The 16,079-nt window shown below is 41.9% G+C and overlaps 1 protein-coding gene across 4 annotated transcripts in view; it reads left to right on the top strand.

Annotated features, from left to right (window-relative positions):
* Window positions 1-16,079, top strand: part of LOC124288803 (outer dynein arm-docking complex subunit 4-like) — a 62,449-nt gene that overhangs the window by 13,552 nt on the left and 32,818 nt on the right. For 3 of the 4 annotated variants that reach the window (XM_046725335.1, XM_046725334.1, XM_046725332.1), the window contains exons 4-5: window positions 8,309-8,370; window positions 9,967-9,981. In XM_046725335.1, the coding sequence (XP_046581291.1) occupies window positions 8,309-8,370; window positions 9,967-9,981 (77 nt within the window). The remainder of the gene's footprint in view (window positions 1-8,308; window positions 8,371-9,966; window positions 9,982-16,079) is intronic. The other variant, XM_046725333.1, reaches the window with a different exon arrangement.

Genomic DNA, 16,079 nt, shown 5'->3' with positions numbered 1-16,079 from the left:
TTCAGTCACTCTCTAAAGCTGCTACAAAATTTGCTACAAATTTTGAATTCTTTCATTTGGCAAATTATTTCTTCTTGGCTGTCTACACTGATAATCAATTTTATGTGCATTTTGTAGTACAGGAATCATCTCCAGCTGAATATTACAGATCCTGATCCAACTACTGTGGCATCTTGACTTCCTTGTCAGAAACAACATCTACTGTTGCCGGCATGGTTGTACTCCTGCCTGTTGGATGCCCTAGTTCAAAATCCAGGAAGTTTTTCTGATTCGTGGTCAACAATCACTAGAATTTCTAGTACTCCCATTTGTGATTTCCATTGCTAACTGTCTGTTCACAAGGATGATGCAACTCTGAATGTCAGCTTTGCACACTCTCAACTGGTACACCATAACAACTAGATTATTGTTTGTCAGCAGCTTAGGACCAGATGAACTTTCAACAGAACGTGATACTTCTTGTTCAGCTTCTATCATGTGACAGTGAGCAGTGTGGTGGTGTTGTGAACGTCTGTGATGAAGGATAGGAATATTTTTCTATCCTTCAGAAACATTTATAATGTTGCAGCCTCTGCTGGTCAAATCAATGATGACCAAGGTGGGGCGGTGGGAGAGACCTGTTTATTTCAGTGTCGCTGTGGCGTGACAATAGGTATTTCTAAACACAATCACATATATACGTACCAGTAAATTAAATATTGCATAAAGGACATATTAAAATCTCATTGTCAAGTCAGTGCATACATATATATGATATACAGTATTATTATTAAAGTTAATCTCGTTACCTCATAAATAGCTATCTATTACCTACTAGTTGATCATTACTGATAGTTTACCACAGATTAATATCGGCATGATTGAAATAGCGATTGATTATATATATATATGCAATATAACATTTGCATCTTGGCATATCAAGATGAAACTAACTATAAAACAGTCCCTCCTGGATTCCGCAGCAAATTTTTAAGAATTCTGCTGTAAATTTAAGTAAATTCTGCATCCCATTTTTCAAAATTCTGCAACAAATTATGCAGTTAAATACTAGACAAAACAACAAGAAATTATAAAGATTTCAAACTTTAATTCTTCAAAACAAAGCTGGCAGCTCGTTTTTTCTTACAAGATGTTCTTTTTTATTTAGAAAGATGATCTGAAACAGTACTCTTACGAGTGTGATCAGGAGTGACATTACAAACTCTACAAAATATTGTTTTGTTTGATAGGCAATCTTGTGTCAACTTTCAAAATAAGTAAATTCCGTGGCAGAAAGATGTCAAATTCTGCATGAAAATGCGTTTTCAGTGGACCAGACGTTTTCCTGCATGAAAAGGTATTTTCTGCGATTTATTCTGCAACCGTGGGTGACACGGAAGCGTATCCTTCAGCCTGAGTGATGCCAACCCTTAGAATACACAGTGTTGTAAGCTGTAGCCTACATTATATATAACATTCATATCTATAGAACATTGTTGATCAAGAATACACAATGCAGACAACATATATAAATAGCTTTACATCCATATTGACAATATTCCTGATTATTACACATTGAATAATAATCATACAGATAAAGCTTAATTCTTTACTTACCTCTTATCATCTTATATGCATACTTGCCTTACTCTCCGAAAACAGACTGCAGAAGTCGAGATCGAAAGCTTGCTAACCTATAACTCGCGAAGGTGGTTCGATTGAAGACATCCGGGTGACCGGTAAGGTCACAGCAGTCTATCACGTGGTCACGTGAACAAGTCATTCCTTTCTTATTCATGTACCGAATCAGACGTGGATCGAGATCCTAGACTTGTAGTTTTTGACTGCGGGGGTATTTTGTCCCCTGTGGTTCTTATTTTCTATACTTCTGGTATGTTTTAAGTTTGCTAACTTTGTTTAGGACGTACTCACCGGAGTTGAGTTCCTCGTTCTTGTGTTGTTGTTTTTTCTCGCCGCTTGTTTTCTCTCTCTCTCTCGCTCTGAGTGGAGTTAAGTGGTTCGTGTTGGGGTATCCGGGACTTGTGTCCTTGGATATCTCTTTTAGAGGCTCCCATTCATCCCTCCTACGGTGGGTAGGAGTTTTCGCGTGTTTATTTTGCTTTTCCACTTCACCTGCGTGCATCGTGTTACTGCCAAGATGGCGGTCCCGTGATTTGCGGTTTAGTCTCCCTGTCTGGTTTGGCGGGGTAGTGTTTGCGGCGTGTTTGTTTCTGCGCCCCCAGGCTTTTTACGTACATGTTTTTAACTTATCGCTTATCACTAAATTGTTGTTTTGCTTATGTTTTAGAGTGCTGTATGCCACGGCCTCATTGCATAAAGTGTAACGGTCTCAAGTCGTACAGGGACCCGCACTCTCGCTGTTTGAATTGCACTTCTCAGTGCACGTGGGACTCCAGGTGTTCGGAGTGCGATCGGCTATCCCTTGATTTCTTCAAGGCTTATCTGCATGTAGCTAAGAAGAGACTTACGCAACAGAGACTACGCAAGAGAATGTCGTCTACTCCTGTGGAAGACTTGGGGGGAGCAGCCTGTTCCCGCATCTACCCCGATTTCGTCTGGCGCACCTACCGGTACGCCTTTGAGTTCGTCACCTGTGAATATGGCGCTTCATGTGTCAACCGAGGTTTCGTCAGCGTTCCCTATGGGGATGGACCCTTCTCTCAACGGCGCACCTGTTGGACAGGGCGCACTGATGGGACAAGCTATACCTTTTTGGCCAGAGTGTACCTATCACCGGTGGTGTATCAACTGGCATTGGCGCACCTCTTCAGACTGGCGCACCATAACAACGCAGTTTACAGCCTATGACTGGCGTCCCTCAACAGTTCTCTACTCCACAGGGTAGTGGTTTACCGAACCAGAGAGGTTTTTATCAGGCAGGTGTGACTCAACAGGTGGGGAATTATCCACCTATGTTCAAGAATTTTGGTGTACCGCAGAATTATGGTGCCCCTCCTATTCAGGATTTTGACCCGAGTGTCATCTATAATTTTATGAACTCGATGTTTCAACAGTCGCAGCAACACTCCCAGATGGGACCACCAGCCCCCCCGGGGCCTGCTGTTTTGCCTTCATCATCCCCTCAAGAGTCTCGCCCTGCAACACCGGATGTAGTCGGTCAATCTACTCCACTTCCTCCACCTCCTTCAACTACTTCGGATCGGTCTTCACGGTCGTCCAAGAGGGACAATAAGGGCTCTACGCGTTCTGACAGAAGTAGGTCTCCTCTTTGTTCACCTTGCTCCGAGAAAGATATCCGACCAGATTATGACGAATCTTTGGAGGGTCCGGAGGTGTTGGACCAACCTCATTCCGACACTCATTTAGGCATTGAGGCAGTGTTTGATTGGATGGCGGATAGACTTCAGACTTCTTGCCCTTCTCCAGCTGCAGGGGTGGATAAGAAGCTCACTATATGGGACTCACCCGATCTTCGTCTTCCGCCTCACCCTATTGTCCGGGATTTGGTTGATTCTCTGGATGAGGAATTTGCTAAGTTGTCTCTGAATCATAACTTCAGGGCAGCTAAAGCGCATAGGGGTGATTATCCTATTCACTCCTTGGATTTCTCTGACCAGGCCGCAGTTCACGATCTCCTCGTATAGGGTTCCTGACTCCAAGTTGGCTGCTATTGATACGGAATTGAAAAGAATGCTACGTCCCTTGTCTGCCCTGGCCTAGGCTACGGAGGCCATTTCTCAGGATTTGGAGGAAGATAATGGTTCAAGGATCGACCATCTCACGACAATGATGCGATGGCAATCTCGCACTTTGGGGGACATTGTTGGTCATGTTTGAGTAGCGTTGGCTAATACCACGGCAGTGCGACGATCTGGTTTTCTCTCGGCATGTGCTTGGGAACCGGAGTTCACAAGAAAGTTGCTTCGTCAGCCTTTTTCTGCTCGGTGCCTGTTCAATGATGCCATAAGGGGGATCTATAAGGAACATTCGACCTTTACAACGACGGAGATAGCCCTCAAGTCTTTTCGAGCCATTTGTAAGACAAATTCAGCGCCCAAGGCCAACTCCTATGTTGGCAAGCGCACCTGTGTCCGCCGGGCTGGCAAATTCAGGCAAACCAAGGGACGACCTACCAGTGGTGACCCAGGCAAGAGAGGTAAGCCCCTTGCCATCACCAAGCCACAATATAAACGCCGCTGAGGCATCGGACTTCCACGACTGGGACCTTCCGTCCCCAGTCGTCCAGATCCATCCCACACCTGTAGGCGGAAGATTGGGGATCTTTCGGCCCAGCTGGACATTCCTGGAGGATCCCTTCGTGGTCAACATTCTGAAATGGGGGTACAAACTTCCCTTATGCAGTCAGCCGCCTCTGACCAACCTGCCTCGGTCAAGCGTTTATTCTGCGGCCAAACATCAGCAAATAGCAGAAAACATTCAGATTTTGCTCGACAAAAGGTACAGGAACTGGTACAGGAACCAAACAACAACCTCGGGTTTTACTCGCCGATCTTCCTGATCCCAAAGAAAAACACCACCAAAATGCGGATGATCCACAATATGGCGGTGTTCAACGACCATTACCTATTGGATCCTCCTCATTTTCGACTGGTTTCGTTGGACCAACTTCGAACCAAGATCTCTCCAGGGGACTGGCTTATCAGCCTGGATATACAGGATGCGTACCTGCACATACCTATTTTCAAGCCTCACAGGAAGTACCTCCGGTTTTACTTCAACGGCCAGCATTTCCTGTTTGGAATTTTTTTCGGCCCCGTGGCTGTTCACACGCATCACGATGCCGATTACACGGTTCCTTCATCTATGAGGGATGGAGTTCAGCCCTTACATAGATGATTGTCTAATGAACAACTGGGATCGTCAAAGGCTTGTCAGACAGAAGGAATACGCTTTCCGATTATTCCTTCAACTGGGTTGGTTGATCAATTGGGAGAAGTCGCATCTGGAGCCGTCTCAGAGACTCATCTTCATAGGAGGACTTTTCCTCACTGATCAAGACAAGCTCAGAATCCCACCCGACAGGTGGGTGAAGATATTGGCCTGCGTCCACAAGGGGTTGACCCAGGCATTCGAGTTGAGGGATTGGCAGGGCATTCTAGGTCTATTGACATCGGCACAGGACCTCACGGGCAGGGGGAGGCTCATGCTTCGGCCTATTCAGAGGTTTTTGAAACCGTTCATAGAAGCCGACAATCTCAGGTCCAGCATTCCCCTGCCGTGGCATCTGCACCAGTACCTTCGTTGGTGGACTCACCCATCATACGTCTGCGACGGAGTCTGTTTGAGCGAATTCTCCCCAAACCAGGAGCTCTTTGTGGACGCCTCACTGCAGGGGTGGGGAGCACACCTGGACGGCCACACGGTCTCGGGACTGTGTTCAACAGAACATCAGTCCTGGCACATCAACAGCTTGGAATTTCAAGCTGTGATCCTGGCAGTATCTCATTGGCGAGATCGCCTCACAGGAGCCAACTTACTCATTGTATCGGACAACACAACAGTGGTTTGGGTGAAACGCAATCAGGGGACGACGGGTTCCCGACGTCTTCTCAATCATTCGTTCCGGCTATTCGAGATTCTGGATCAGGCTCTCATCACAGTTCGAGCAAGACACATTCCCGGTTGCAAAAATGTCCTGGCAGACGCACTATCCAGGCCCGGCAAACCATCACCCACCGAATGGATGCTTCATCCTGAGGCGTTCGCTCTCGTTTGCCAGTCCCAGTACAGGCCCATGTTAGACTTGTTCGCCACAAGCCTGAACAGTCAACTTCCGGTTTATGTGTCTCCGATCCCGGATCCAGCCGCGTGGGCAGTAGACGCTCTGTCTCTGTCTTGGGAAAGTCTCGACGCCTACGCCTTCTCGCCTCCAGTGCTTCTGCTGGAAGTCGTTGTGAAAATAAGACAAACTACTCGTCTGAAACTGCTTTTGATCGCGCCTTGGTGGCCGGCGAGGGGTTGGTTCCCCGAGCTAAGGCGTCTCACCAACGCAAACCCAGTTCGTCTGCCCGAGTGGAGAAATCTTTTGCTTCACCCTCACAGCAGACAACTTCACCCAGACCCAGAGAGGTTCAATCTCTGCGTTTGGGTCATTTACAGAGGACCTTGAGGGCAAAAGGTTATTCGGACGATGCGTCCAGAATCATCTCGAGGGCTCATCAAGTTTCGACGAGGGGTCTTTATGATGACAAATGGGTTACCTTTGAACGGTTCTGTTCCGCTTGTTCTGTGCGACCGTTGACGGCCTCCTCTCAATTTTTGGCGGACTTCCTCCTTCATCTCCGGAATTCTTGTCATCTCAAAGGAGGCACCATCCCGACTTACCTCTCGGCCATCAACTCTGTTCTGGCAGTAAAAACGGAGGTGCGAGTATCCAAGATCCCCAAGTTGCAGGCTATGTTGAAAGCTTTCAAACTTGAGGACCAGAAAGTGAAGTTTCGCCCGCCGGCTTGGGACCTCAACATTGTTCTACAACACTTGCGAGGTCCCCCGTATGACCCTTTATGCCAGGCGTCTTTTGATCTGTTGTCCAGGAAGACGGTCTTTCTTCTGGCTTTGGCCACAGCCGCGAGGGTTAGCGAGATTCACGCCCTAGACGTCACGAGAATCCACTTTGAGCAATCTCGTCATGGTGCTGTCCACTTGGGTCTCTTATGGGACTTTGTGGCTAAGAATCAGTTGCCGGGACAACCAGATCGGAGATTAACCATTCCACCTCTCTCCTCTGTGTTAGGGGCAGAGGACACAGACAAGCTTTCCCTTTGTCCCGTGAGAGCTCTAAGAGAATACATCTCTAGATCAGCTCCTAGACGAAGGACAAGAAAACGGTTGTTCCTCCCTTTATCGACAGGCTCCAAAGGGGAGGTCAACAAGAACACCGTGGTCCTCTGGTTGCGGACGACAATCATCAATGCCTACGGGGCAGCCGGGTTACCTCCTCCTAAGGTGCATAACCCGCATGAAATTTGGGCTTTGGCTTCCACAATGGCTCTTCATAGGAATTGTTCAATTCCTACAATTATGGAGGGCTGTTTTTGGAAGTCTAACATGTTTTTGCCAGCCATTATCTTCGAGACGTGGCAGTTGAAGATGTGGAAGGACTTCAGAGTTTTGGTCCTCTTGTGGTTGCTCAACAGCTGACACGTCCTTCTACTCACTAAGGTACGAGGCGTTGTTCTCTTCCCTTGGAGGCTTTGTGACTTTTGTACAGGGACAATCGTGGGAGTGCCTCACCTATTGTTCCCTTTACGTGCGTCACTTGCATGGTCTTTGTTTTGCTTGCAGACCCCCAAGCATTCACTGTTCCTTACGTCTGATTTGTTGGTCTATTTGGGTGAACAACGGTTAGAACGTCCCACCTTCCAGGACTGTCGGATAAGATGCATATAAGATGATAAGAGGTAAGTAAAGAATTTGGTAAAATCTAAGTATTTTAGATATTTACACACTTACCTCTTATCATCAAGTCTGAAGCCCACCCGAGTCTTCGCTGCCTCCCCACGTCATCGTTCTACCTTGTTGTTCGATGCGAAAGGAATGACTTGTTCATGTGGCCACGTGATAGACTGCTGTGACCTTACCGGTCACCCGGATGTCTTCAATCGAACCACCTTCCCGAGTTATAGGTTAGCAAGCTTTCGATCTCGACTTCTGCAGTCTGTTTTCGGAGAGTAAGGCAAGAATGCATATAAGATGATAAGAGGTAAGGATGTAAATATCTAAAATACTTAGATTTTACCAACATTGTGTATTTAGACTAAAATAGTACACAGCCATTACAATGAGATCAAACACATTCATGCTCATCAATCTCGAACTATTTACAATATCACACATTAGATTACTTAAAGGTATTTAATAGATACAATTAATATATTCCAGACAATAGTCTTAGTTTAGTAAGTAAGAATATTAACTAACCTGTGAACTGATCTGTACTGTGGTGCAGTGATTGTGACCAGTGCTGAGAGGTGTTGAGATGGCTGGTGACATAGATATTCAAAATCACCAGTCAAGACAAAGAACTAGGCTTCAGTCCTTTAATCAAGACAGTAAGACAATTATGATCAAAATGAAATAGCTTGACTACCCTTAGAACAAGAATGAACTGACCCTATAACCTGATTAAGTCATGAGAGTTATGTACCTAAGATGGAGATAGACAGACAAACGACTTATTATAACGCTTGTTGTAAACAAGCAGTAGTCTTTTGAATACCCAATACACCTTTATAACATAAATTAACCTGATTCATACAAATATAAAAATGGTTGATTTTATGCCTGTTAGAATAATACAAAATTAAGACTAGCCTATTTGTTTCAGCCCCAGAGTCTGTAAAGCTGGAGACGACAGGAGACTTGTCATACTTCTTCAAACAGGAGGAGGTAAGGAAACAGTTTCAGGGCAGGGCAGGGCAGGGCAGGGCAGGGCAGGGCAGGGCAGGGCAGGGCAGGGCAGGGCAGGGCAGGGCAGGGCAGGGCAGGGCAGGGCAGGGCAGGGCAGGGCAGGGCAGGGCAGGGCAGGGCAGGGCAGGGCAGGGCAGGGAAGGGCAGGGCAGGGCCCAATGCCCAATGCCCAATGCCCAATGCCCAATGCCCAATGCCCAAGAAGATTGCAAATCAGATCTACCTGACAGGCAAAGAGCACAAGGTCACCAAGTTGGCTTGCATATAATTTAATTACATATGATATGTATAAATGCATAGCATGCTAAATATAAAGACTTCCAAACTTTTCATCGTACTGAACCAGTGAGTGAGTGAGTTTGGATTTATGCCGCTTTTAGCGATATTCCACGACGGGAGACACCAGAAATGGGCTTCACACATTGTGCCCATGTGGGGAATCGAACCCGTGTCTTCAGTTTGATGATCGAACGGCTTAACCACTAGGCTACCCCACCTCCCCCTTACTGCACCAAGGAGTATTCAAGGAATGACTGTTTCTTCCTAAATTTAAAATCAAAGTAGGACATTTCTTGACTAGTCTTTTTTTGTGATGGCATGGGCACTTTTTGCAGACCAACTGAGGAATTTGTTGCAGTACAAGCAACATACACCATATAAAGGGGACATGAAGTTATGGGGTGTGACTGACAGGAAAGAAAACATCTGGACCCACTATAGACCCACTAACTTGATATTCGGAAGTCAATGAACTGATCAAGGATGTCAGATCCAAGATTGGTTATGATATGCATATATTTTGAATTTGAAATCAAATTAATGCACAAGTTTACTGGAGAACAAGTGAAGAGTAAGATGATTAGTCTACATGCAGCTAGTCTCCACACACTCCTCCACTCTTACAAATCACCCTCTCGCCAACAGATGACAATAGTGTACACAATGTTGAAACTTGGTTGTGGATCACAAAATGTTGTCGAATGAGTTCTTTTTCACGTTGCACTTCTTGGACAAGCAATGGTTGTGTCTGGTAACTATATCAAAATATGGATGGAGCTAGTGTCTGCCAACACTCCTGGATGGTAGATTGGTTGTGGTATTGGTGGCATCACTACACCATGTTGGGCAAGGAAGGGTGACTTGACAGCACTATTGGGACAGATTATTGACAACCTTTACTGTCAGGATTGCAAGGCATGTGTGTCAACATTTGTCTCCCAGGACAACAATGTCATTGAAAACTGTGCAGTAATCATCAGTGTTCAGAAGCACAACATTCACAGAATGCCATGGCCTACAATAAGCACTAACCTTTACCCCTTTCTGGGACAGGATGGGAGACATGGCACATGTAGTGGTGCACATAGTACACATACAATATGAATTGTCATAAAATTGTTTCAGTCTTACTCGGAGGTGCTTGCAGATTACAAATTGGCCTGTAAGTTGTTCAGGGGGCATTTATTTGAGCAGGGCGCTTAATGTTGGGAATACAGAATCAACAAAGATTCTGTGCCCCTGATTCATGTAATGATGTGTTTCGTAATGTTCCTACATGTATGATTATTTTGACAGGAGGAGAAGCTAAAGGTAATGTACATGGCTGGTGGCAGCTAATGGACTCTCCTTGTGCGCTGTGCTTCACAAACTGCTGCTTCCTCTATTTCTAGGAAATGTAATGTAGTTACCATAACAAACAGTTCCTCTCACTGTCATAATGTAATGTAGTTACCAGTAACAAACAGTTCCTCTCACTGTCATAATGTAATGTAGTTACCAGTAACAAACAGTTCCTCTCACTGTCATAATGTAATGTAATGTAGTTCCCTCACTGTCATAATGTAATGTAGTTACCAAACAAACAGTTCCTCTCACTGTCATAATGTAATGTAGTTACCAGTAACAAACAGTTCCTCTCACTGTCATAATGTAATGTAGTTACCAGTAACAAACAGTTCCTCTCACTGTCATAATGTAATGTAGTTACCAGTAACAAACAGTTCCTCTCACTGTCATAATGTAATGTAGTTACCAGTAACAAACAGTTCCTCTCACTGTCATAATGTAATGTAGTTACCAGTAACAAACAGTTCCTCTCACTGTCATAATGTAATGTAGTTACCAGTAACAAACAGTTCCTCTCACTGTCATAATGTAATGTAGTTACCAGTAACATAACAGTTCCTCCTCACTGTCATAATGTAATGTAGTTACCAGTAACAAACAGTTCCTCTCACTGTCATAATGTAATGTAGTTACCAGTAACAAACAGTTCCTCTCACTGTCATAATGTAGTTACCAGTAACAAACAGTTCCTCACTGTCATAATAGTTACCAGTAACAAACAGTTCCTCTCACTGTCATAATGTAATGTAGTTACCAGTAACAAACAGTTCCTCTCACTGTCATAATGTAATGTAGTTACCAGTAACAAAACAGTTCCTCTCACTGTCATAATGTAATGTAGTTACCAGTAACAAACAGTTCCTGTCATACTGTAATGTATAATGTAATGTAGTTACCAGTAACAAACAGTTCCTCTCACTGTCATAATGTAATGTAGTTACCAGTAACAAACAGTTCCTCTCACTGTCATAATAATGTAGTTACCAGTAACAAACAGTTCCTCTCACTGTCATAATGTAATGTAGTTACCAGTAACAAACAGTTCCTCTCACTGTCATAATGTAATGTAGTTACCAGTAACAAACAGTTCCTCATCACTGTCATAATGTAATGTAGTTACCAGTAACAAACAGTTCCTCTCACTGTCATAATGTAATGTAGTTACCAGTAACAAACAGTTCCTCTCACTGTCATAATGTAATGTAGTTACCAGTAACAAACAGTTCCTCTCACTGTCATAATGTAATGTAGTTACCAGTAACAAACAGTTCCTCTCACTGTCATAATGTAATGTAGTTACCAGTAACAAACAGTTCCTCTCACTGTCATAATGTAATGTAGTTACCAGTAACAAACAGTTCCTCCAGTAACTGTCATAATGTAATGTAGTTACCAGTAACAAACAGTTCCTCTCACTGTCATAATGTAATGTAGTTACCAGTAACAAACAGTTCCTCTCACTGTCATAATGTAATGTAGTTACCAGTAACAAACAGTTCCTCTCACTGTCATAATGTAATGTAGTTACCAGTAACAAACAGTTCCTCTCACTGTCATAATGTAATGTAGTTACCAGTAACAAACAGTTCCTCTCACTGTCATAATGTAATGTAGTTACCAGTAACAAACAGTTCCTCTCACTGTCATAATGTAATGTAGTTACCAGTAACAAACAGTTCCTCTCACTGTCATAATGTAATGTAGTTACCAGTAACAAACAGTTCCTCTCACTGTCATAATGTAATGTAGTTACCAGTAACAAACAGTTCCTCTCACTGTCATAATGTAATGTAGTTACCAGTAACAAACAGTTCCTCTCACTGTCATAATGTAATGTAGTTACCAGTAACAAACAGTTCCTCTCACTGTCATAATGTAATGTAGTTACCAGTAACAAACAGTTCCTCTCACTGTCATAATGTAATGTAGTTACCAGTAACAAACAGTTCCTCTCACTGTCATAATGTAATGTAGTTACCAGTAACAAACAGTGTCATAATGTAATGTAGTTACCAGTAACAAACAGTTCCTCTCACTGTCATAATGTAATGTAGTTACCAGTAACAAACAGTTCCTCTCACTGTCATAATGTAATGTAGTTACCAGTAACAAACAGTTCCTCTCACTGTCATAATGTAATGTAGTTACCAGTAACAAACAGTTCCTCTCACTGTCATAATGTAATGTAGTTACCAGTAACAAACAGTTCCTCTCACTGTCATAATGTAATGTAGTTACCAGTAACAAACAGTTCCTCTCACTGTCATAATGTAATGTAGTTACCAGTAACAAACAGTTCCTCTCACTGTCATAATGTAATGTATGTAGTTACCAGTAACAAACAGTTCCTCTCACTGTCATAATGTAATGTAGTTACCAGTAACAAACAGTTCCTCTCACTGTCATAATGTAATGTAGTTACCAGTAACAAACAGTTCCTCACTCACTGTCATAATGTAATGTAGTTACCAGTAACAAACAGTTCCTCTCACTGTCATAATGTAATGTAGTTACCAGTAACAAACAGTTCCTCTCACTGTCATAATGTAATGTAGTTACCAGTAACAAACAGTTCCTCTCACTGTCATAATGTAATGTAGTTACCAGTAACAAACAGTTCCTCTCACTGTCATAATGTAATGTAGTTACCAGTAACAAACAGTTCCTCTCACTGTCATAATGTAATGTAGTTACCAGTAACAAACAGTTCCTCTCACTGTCATAATGTAATGTAGTTACCAGTAACAAACAGTTCCTCTCACTGTCATAATGTAATGTAGTTACCAGTAACAAACAGTTCCTCTCACTGTCATAATGTAATGTAGTTACCAGTAACAAACAGTTCCTCTCACTGTCATAATGTAATGTAGTTACCACTGTCACAATGTAGTTCCTCTCACTCTCACTGTCATAATGTAATGTAGTTACCAGTAACAAACAGTTCCTCTCACTGTCATAATGTAATGTAGTTACCAGTAACAAACAGTTCCTCTCACTGTCATAATGTAATGTAGTTACCAGTAACAAACAGTTCCTCTCACTGTCATAATGTAATGTAGTTACCAGTAACAAACAGTTCCTCTCACTGTCATAATGTAATGTAGTTACCAGTAACAAACAGTTCCTCTCACTGTCATAATGTAATGTAGTTACCAGTAACAAACAGTTCCTCTCACTGTCATAATGTAATGTAGTTACCAGTAACAAACAGTTCCTCTCACTGTCATAATGTAATGTAGTTACCAGTAACAAACAGTTCCTCTCACTGTCATAATGTAATGTAGTTACCAGTAACAAACAGTTCCTCTCACTGTCATAATGTAATGTAGTTACCAGTAACAAACAGTTCCTCTCACTGTCATAATAATGTAGTTACCAGTAACCAACAGTTCCTCTCACTGTCACAAAATGTAATGTAGTTACCTGTAACAAACAGTAGTTACCAGTAAACAAACAGTTCCTCTCACTGTCATAATGTAATGTAGTTACTTGTAACAAACAGTTCCTCTCACTGTCATAATGTAATGTAGTTACCAGTAACAAACAGTTCCTCTCACTGTCATAATGTAATGTAGTTACCAGTAACAAACAGTTCCTCTCACTGTCATAATGTAATGTAGTTACCAGTAACAAACAGTTCCTGTCACTGTCATAATGTAATGTAGTTACCAGTAACAAACAGTTCCTCTCACTGTCATAATGTAATGTAGTTACCAGTAACAAACAGTTCCTCTCACTGTCATAATGTAATGTAGTTACCAGTAACAAACAGTTCCTCTCACTGTCATAATGTAATGTAGTTACCAGTAACAAACAGTTCCTCTCACTGTCATAATGTAATGTAGTTACCAGTAACAAACAGTTCCTCTCACTGTCATAATGTAATGTAGTTACCAGTAACAAACAGTTCCTCTCACTGTCATAATGTAATGTAGTTACCAGTAACAAACAGTTCCTCTCACTGTCATAATGTAATGTAGTTACCAGTAACAAACAGTTCCTCTCACTGTCATAATGTAATGTAGTTACCAGTAACAAACAGTTCCTCTCACTGTCATAATGTAATGTAGTTACCAGTAACAAACAGTTCCTCTCACTGTCATAATGTAATGTAGTTACCAGTAACAAACAGTTCCTCTCACTGTCATAATGTAATGTAGTTACCAGTAACAAACAGTTCCTCTCACTGTCATAATGTAATGTAGTTACCAGTAACTGTCATAACAACAAACAGTTCCTCTCACTGTCATAATGTAATGTAGTTACCAGTAACAAACAGTTCCTCTCACTGTCATAATGTAATGTAGTTACCAGTAACAAACAGTTCCTCTCACTGTCATAATGTAATGTAGTTACCAGTAACAAACAGTTCCTCTCACTGTCATAATGTAATGTAGTTACCAGTAACAAACAGTTCCTCTCACTGTCATAATGTAATGTAGTTACCAGTAACAAACAGTTCCTCTCACTGTCATAATGTAATGTAGTTACCAGTAACAAACAGTTCCTCTCACTGTCATAATGTAATGTAGTTACCAGTAACAAACAGTTCCTCTCACTGTCATAATGTAATGTAGTTACCAGTAACAAACAGTTCCTCTCACTGTTAATGTCATGTAGTTACCAGTCAAACAGTAACAAACAGTTCCTCCTCACTGTCATAATGTAATGTAGTTACCAGTAACAAACAGTTCCTCTCACTGTCATAATGTAATGTAGTTACCAGTAACAAACAGTTCCTCTCACTGTCATAATGTAATGTAGTTACCAGTAACAAACAGTTCCTCTCACTGTCATAATGTAATGTAGTTACCAGTAACAAACAGTTCCTCTCACTGTCATAATGTAATGTAGTTACCAGTAACAGTAGTTACCAGTAACAAACAGTTCCTCTCAACAGTAACAAACAGTTCCTCTCACTGTCATAATGTCATATGTAATGTAGTTACCAGTTCCTCTCACTGTCACCAGTAACAGTTCCTCATCACTGTCATAATGTAATGTAGTTACCAGTAACAAACAGTAGTGTATGTAGTTACCAGTAACAAACAGTTCCTCTCACTGTCATAATGTAATGTAGTTACCAGTAACAAACAGTTCCTCTCACTGTCATAATGTAATGTAGTTACCAGTAACAAACAGTTCCTCTCACTGTCATAATGTAATGTAGTTACCAGTAACAAACAGTTCCTCTCACTGTCATAATGTAATGTAGTTACCAGTAACAAACAGTTCCTCTCACTGTCATAATGTAATGTAGTTACCAGTAACCAACAGTTCCTCTGTCATAATGTAATGTAGTTACCAGTAACAAACAGTTCCTCTCACTGTCATAATGTAATGTAGTTACCAGTAACAAACAGTTCCTCCTCACTGTCATAATGTAATGTAGTTACCAGTAACAAACAGTTCCTGTCACTCATACTGTCATAGTTACCAGTAATGTAGTTACCAGTAACAAACAGTTCCTCTCACTGTCATAATGTAATGTAGTTACTAGTAACAAACAGTTCCTCTCACTGTCATAATGTAATGTAGTTACCAGTAACAAACAGTTCCTCTCACTGTCATAATGTAATGTAGTTACCAGTAACAAACAGTTCCTCTCACTGTCATAATGTAATGTAGTTACCAGTAACAAACAGTTCCTCTCACTGTCATAATGTAATGTAGTTACCAGTAACAAACAGTTCCTCTCACTGTCATAATGTAATGTAGTTACCAGTAACAAACAGTTCCTCTCACTGTCATAGTGTCATGTAGTTACCAGTAACAAACAGTTCCTCTCACTGTCATAATGAAACATAACTGCTCCTGTTGTTACGTAGCTAACCCTTTGTGTTGTCATAATTCTGTTTAAGAACAAAGAAGTATTACTTCCATTACTAAATCTTCTCAACAAGTGAACCAATGTTAAAATAACAGTGCTCAAAATTAATGGGGTCTGTTGCTATTATAAGTGTTATAAATCTAGGGCCAACTAAATCTTCAGATTTAAACATGAAGTTTATGATAAAGATCCCATGCTTAAAATTGATCTCTGAATTTTCAGTTATAAAGGA

Source organism: Haliotis rubra, unplaced genomic scaffold (genome assembly GCF_003918875.1).
Source record: "Haliotis rubra isolate DU_JTF1 unplaced genomic scaffold, ASM391887v1 Scf425, whole genome shotgun sequence".
In the NCBI taxonomy this organism is placed as follows: Eukaryota; Metazoa; Mollusca; class Gastropoda; order Lepetellida; family Haliotidae; genus Haliotis; species Haliotis rubra.
This window is presented reverse-complemented; position numbering and strand designations above follow the sequence as displayed.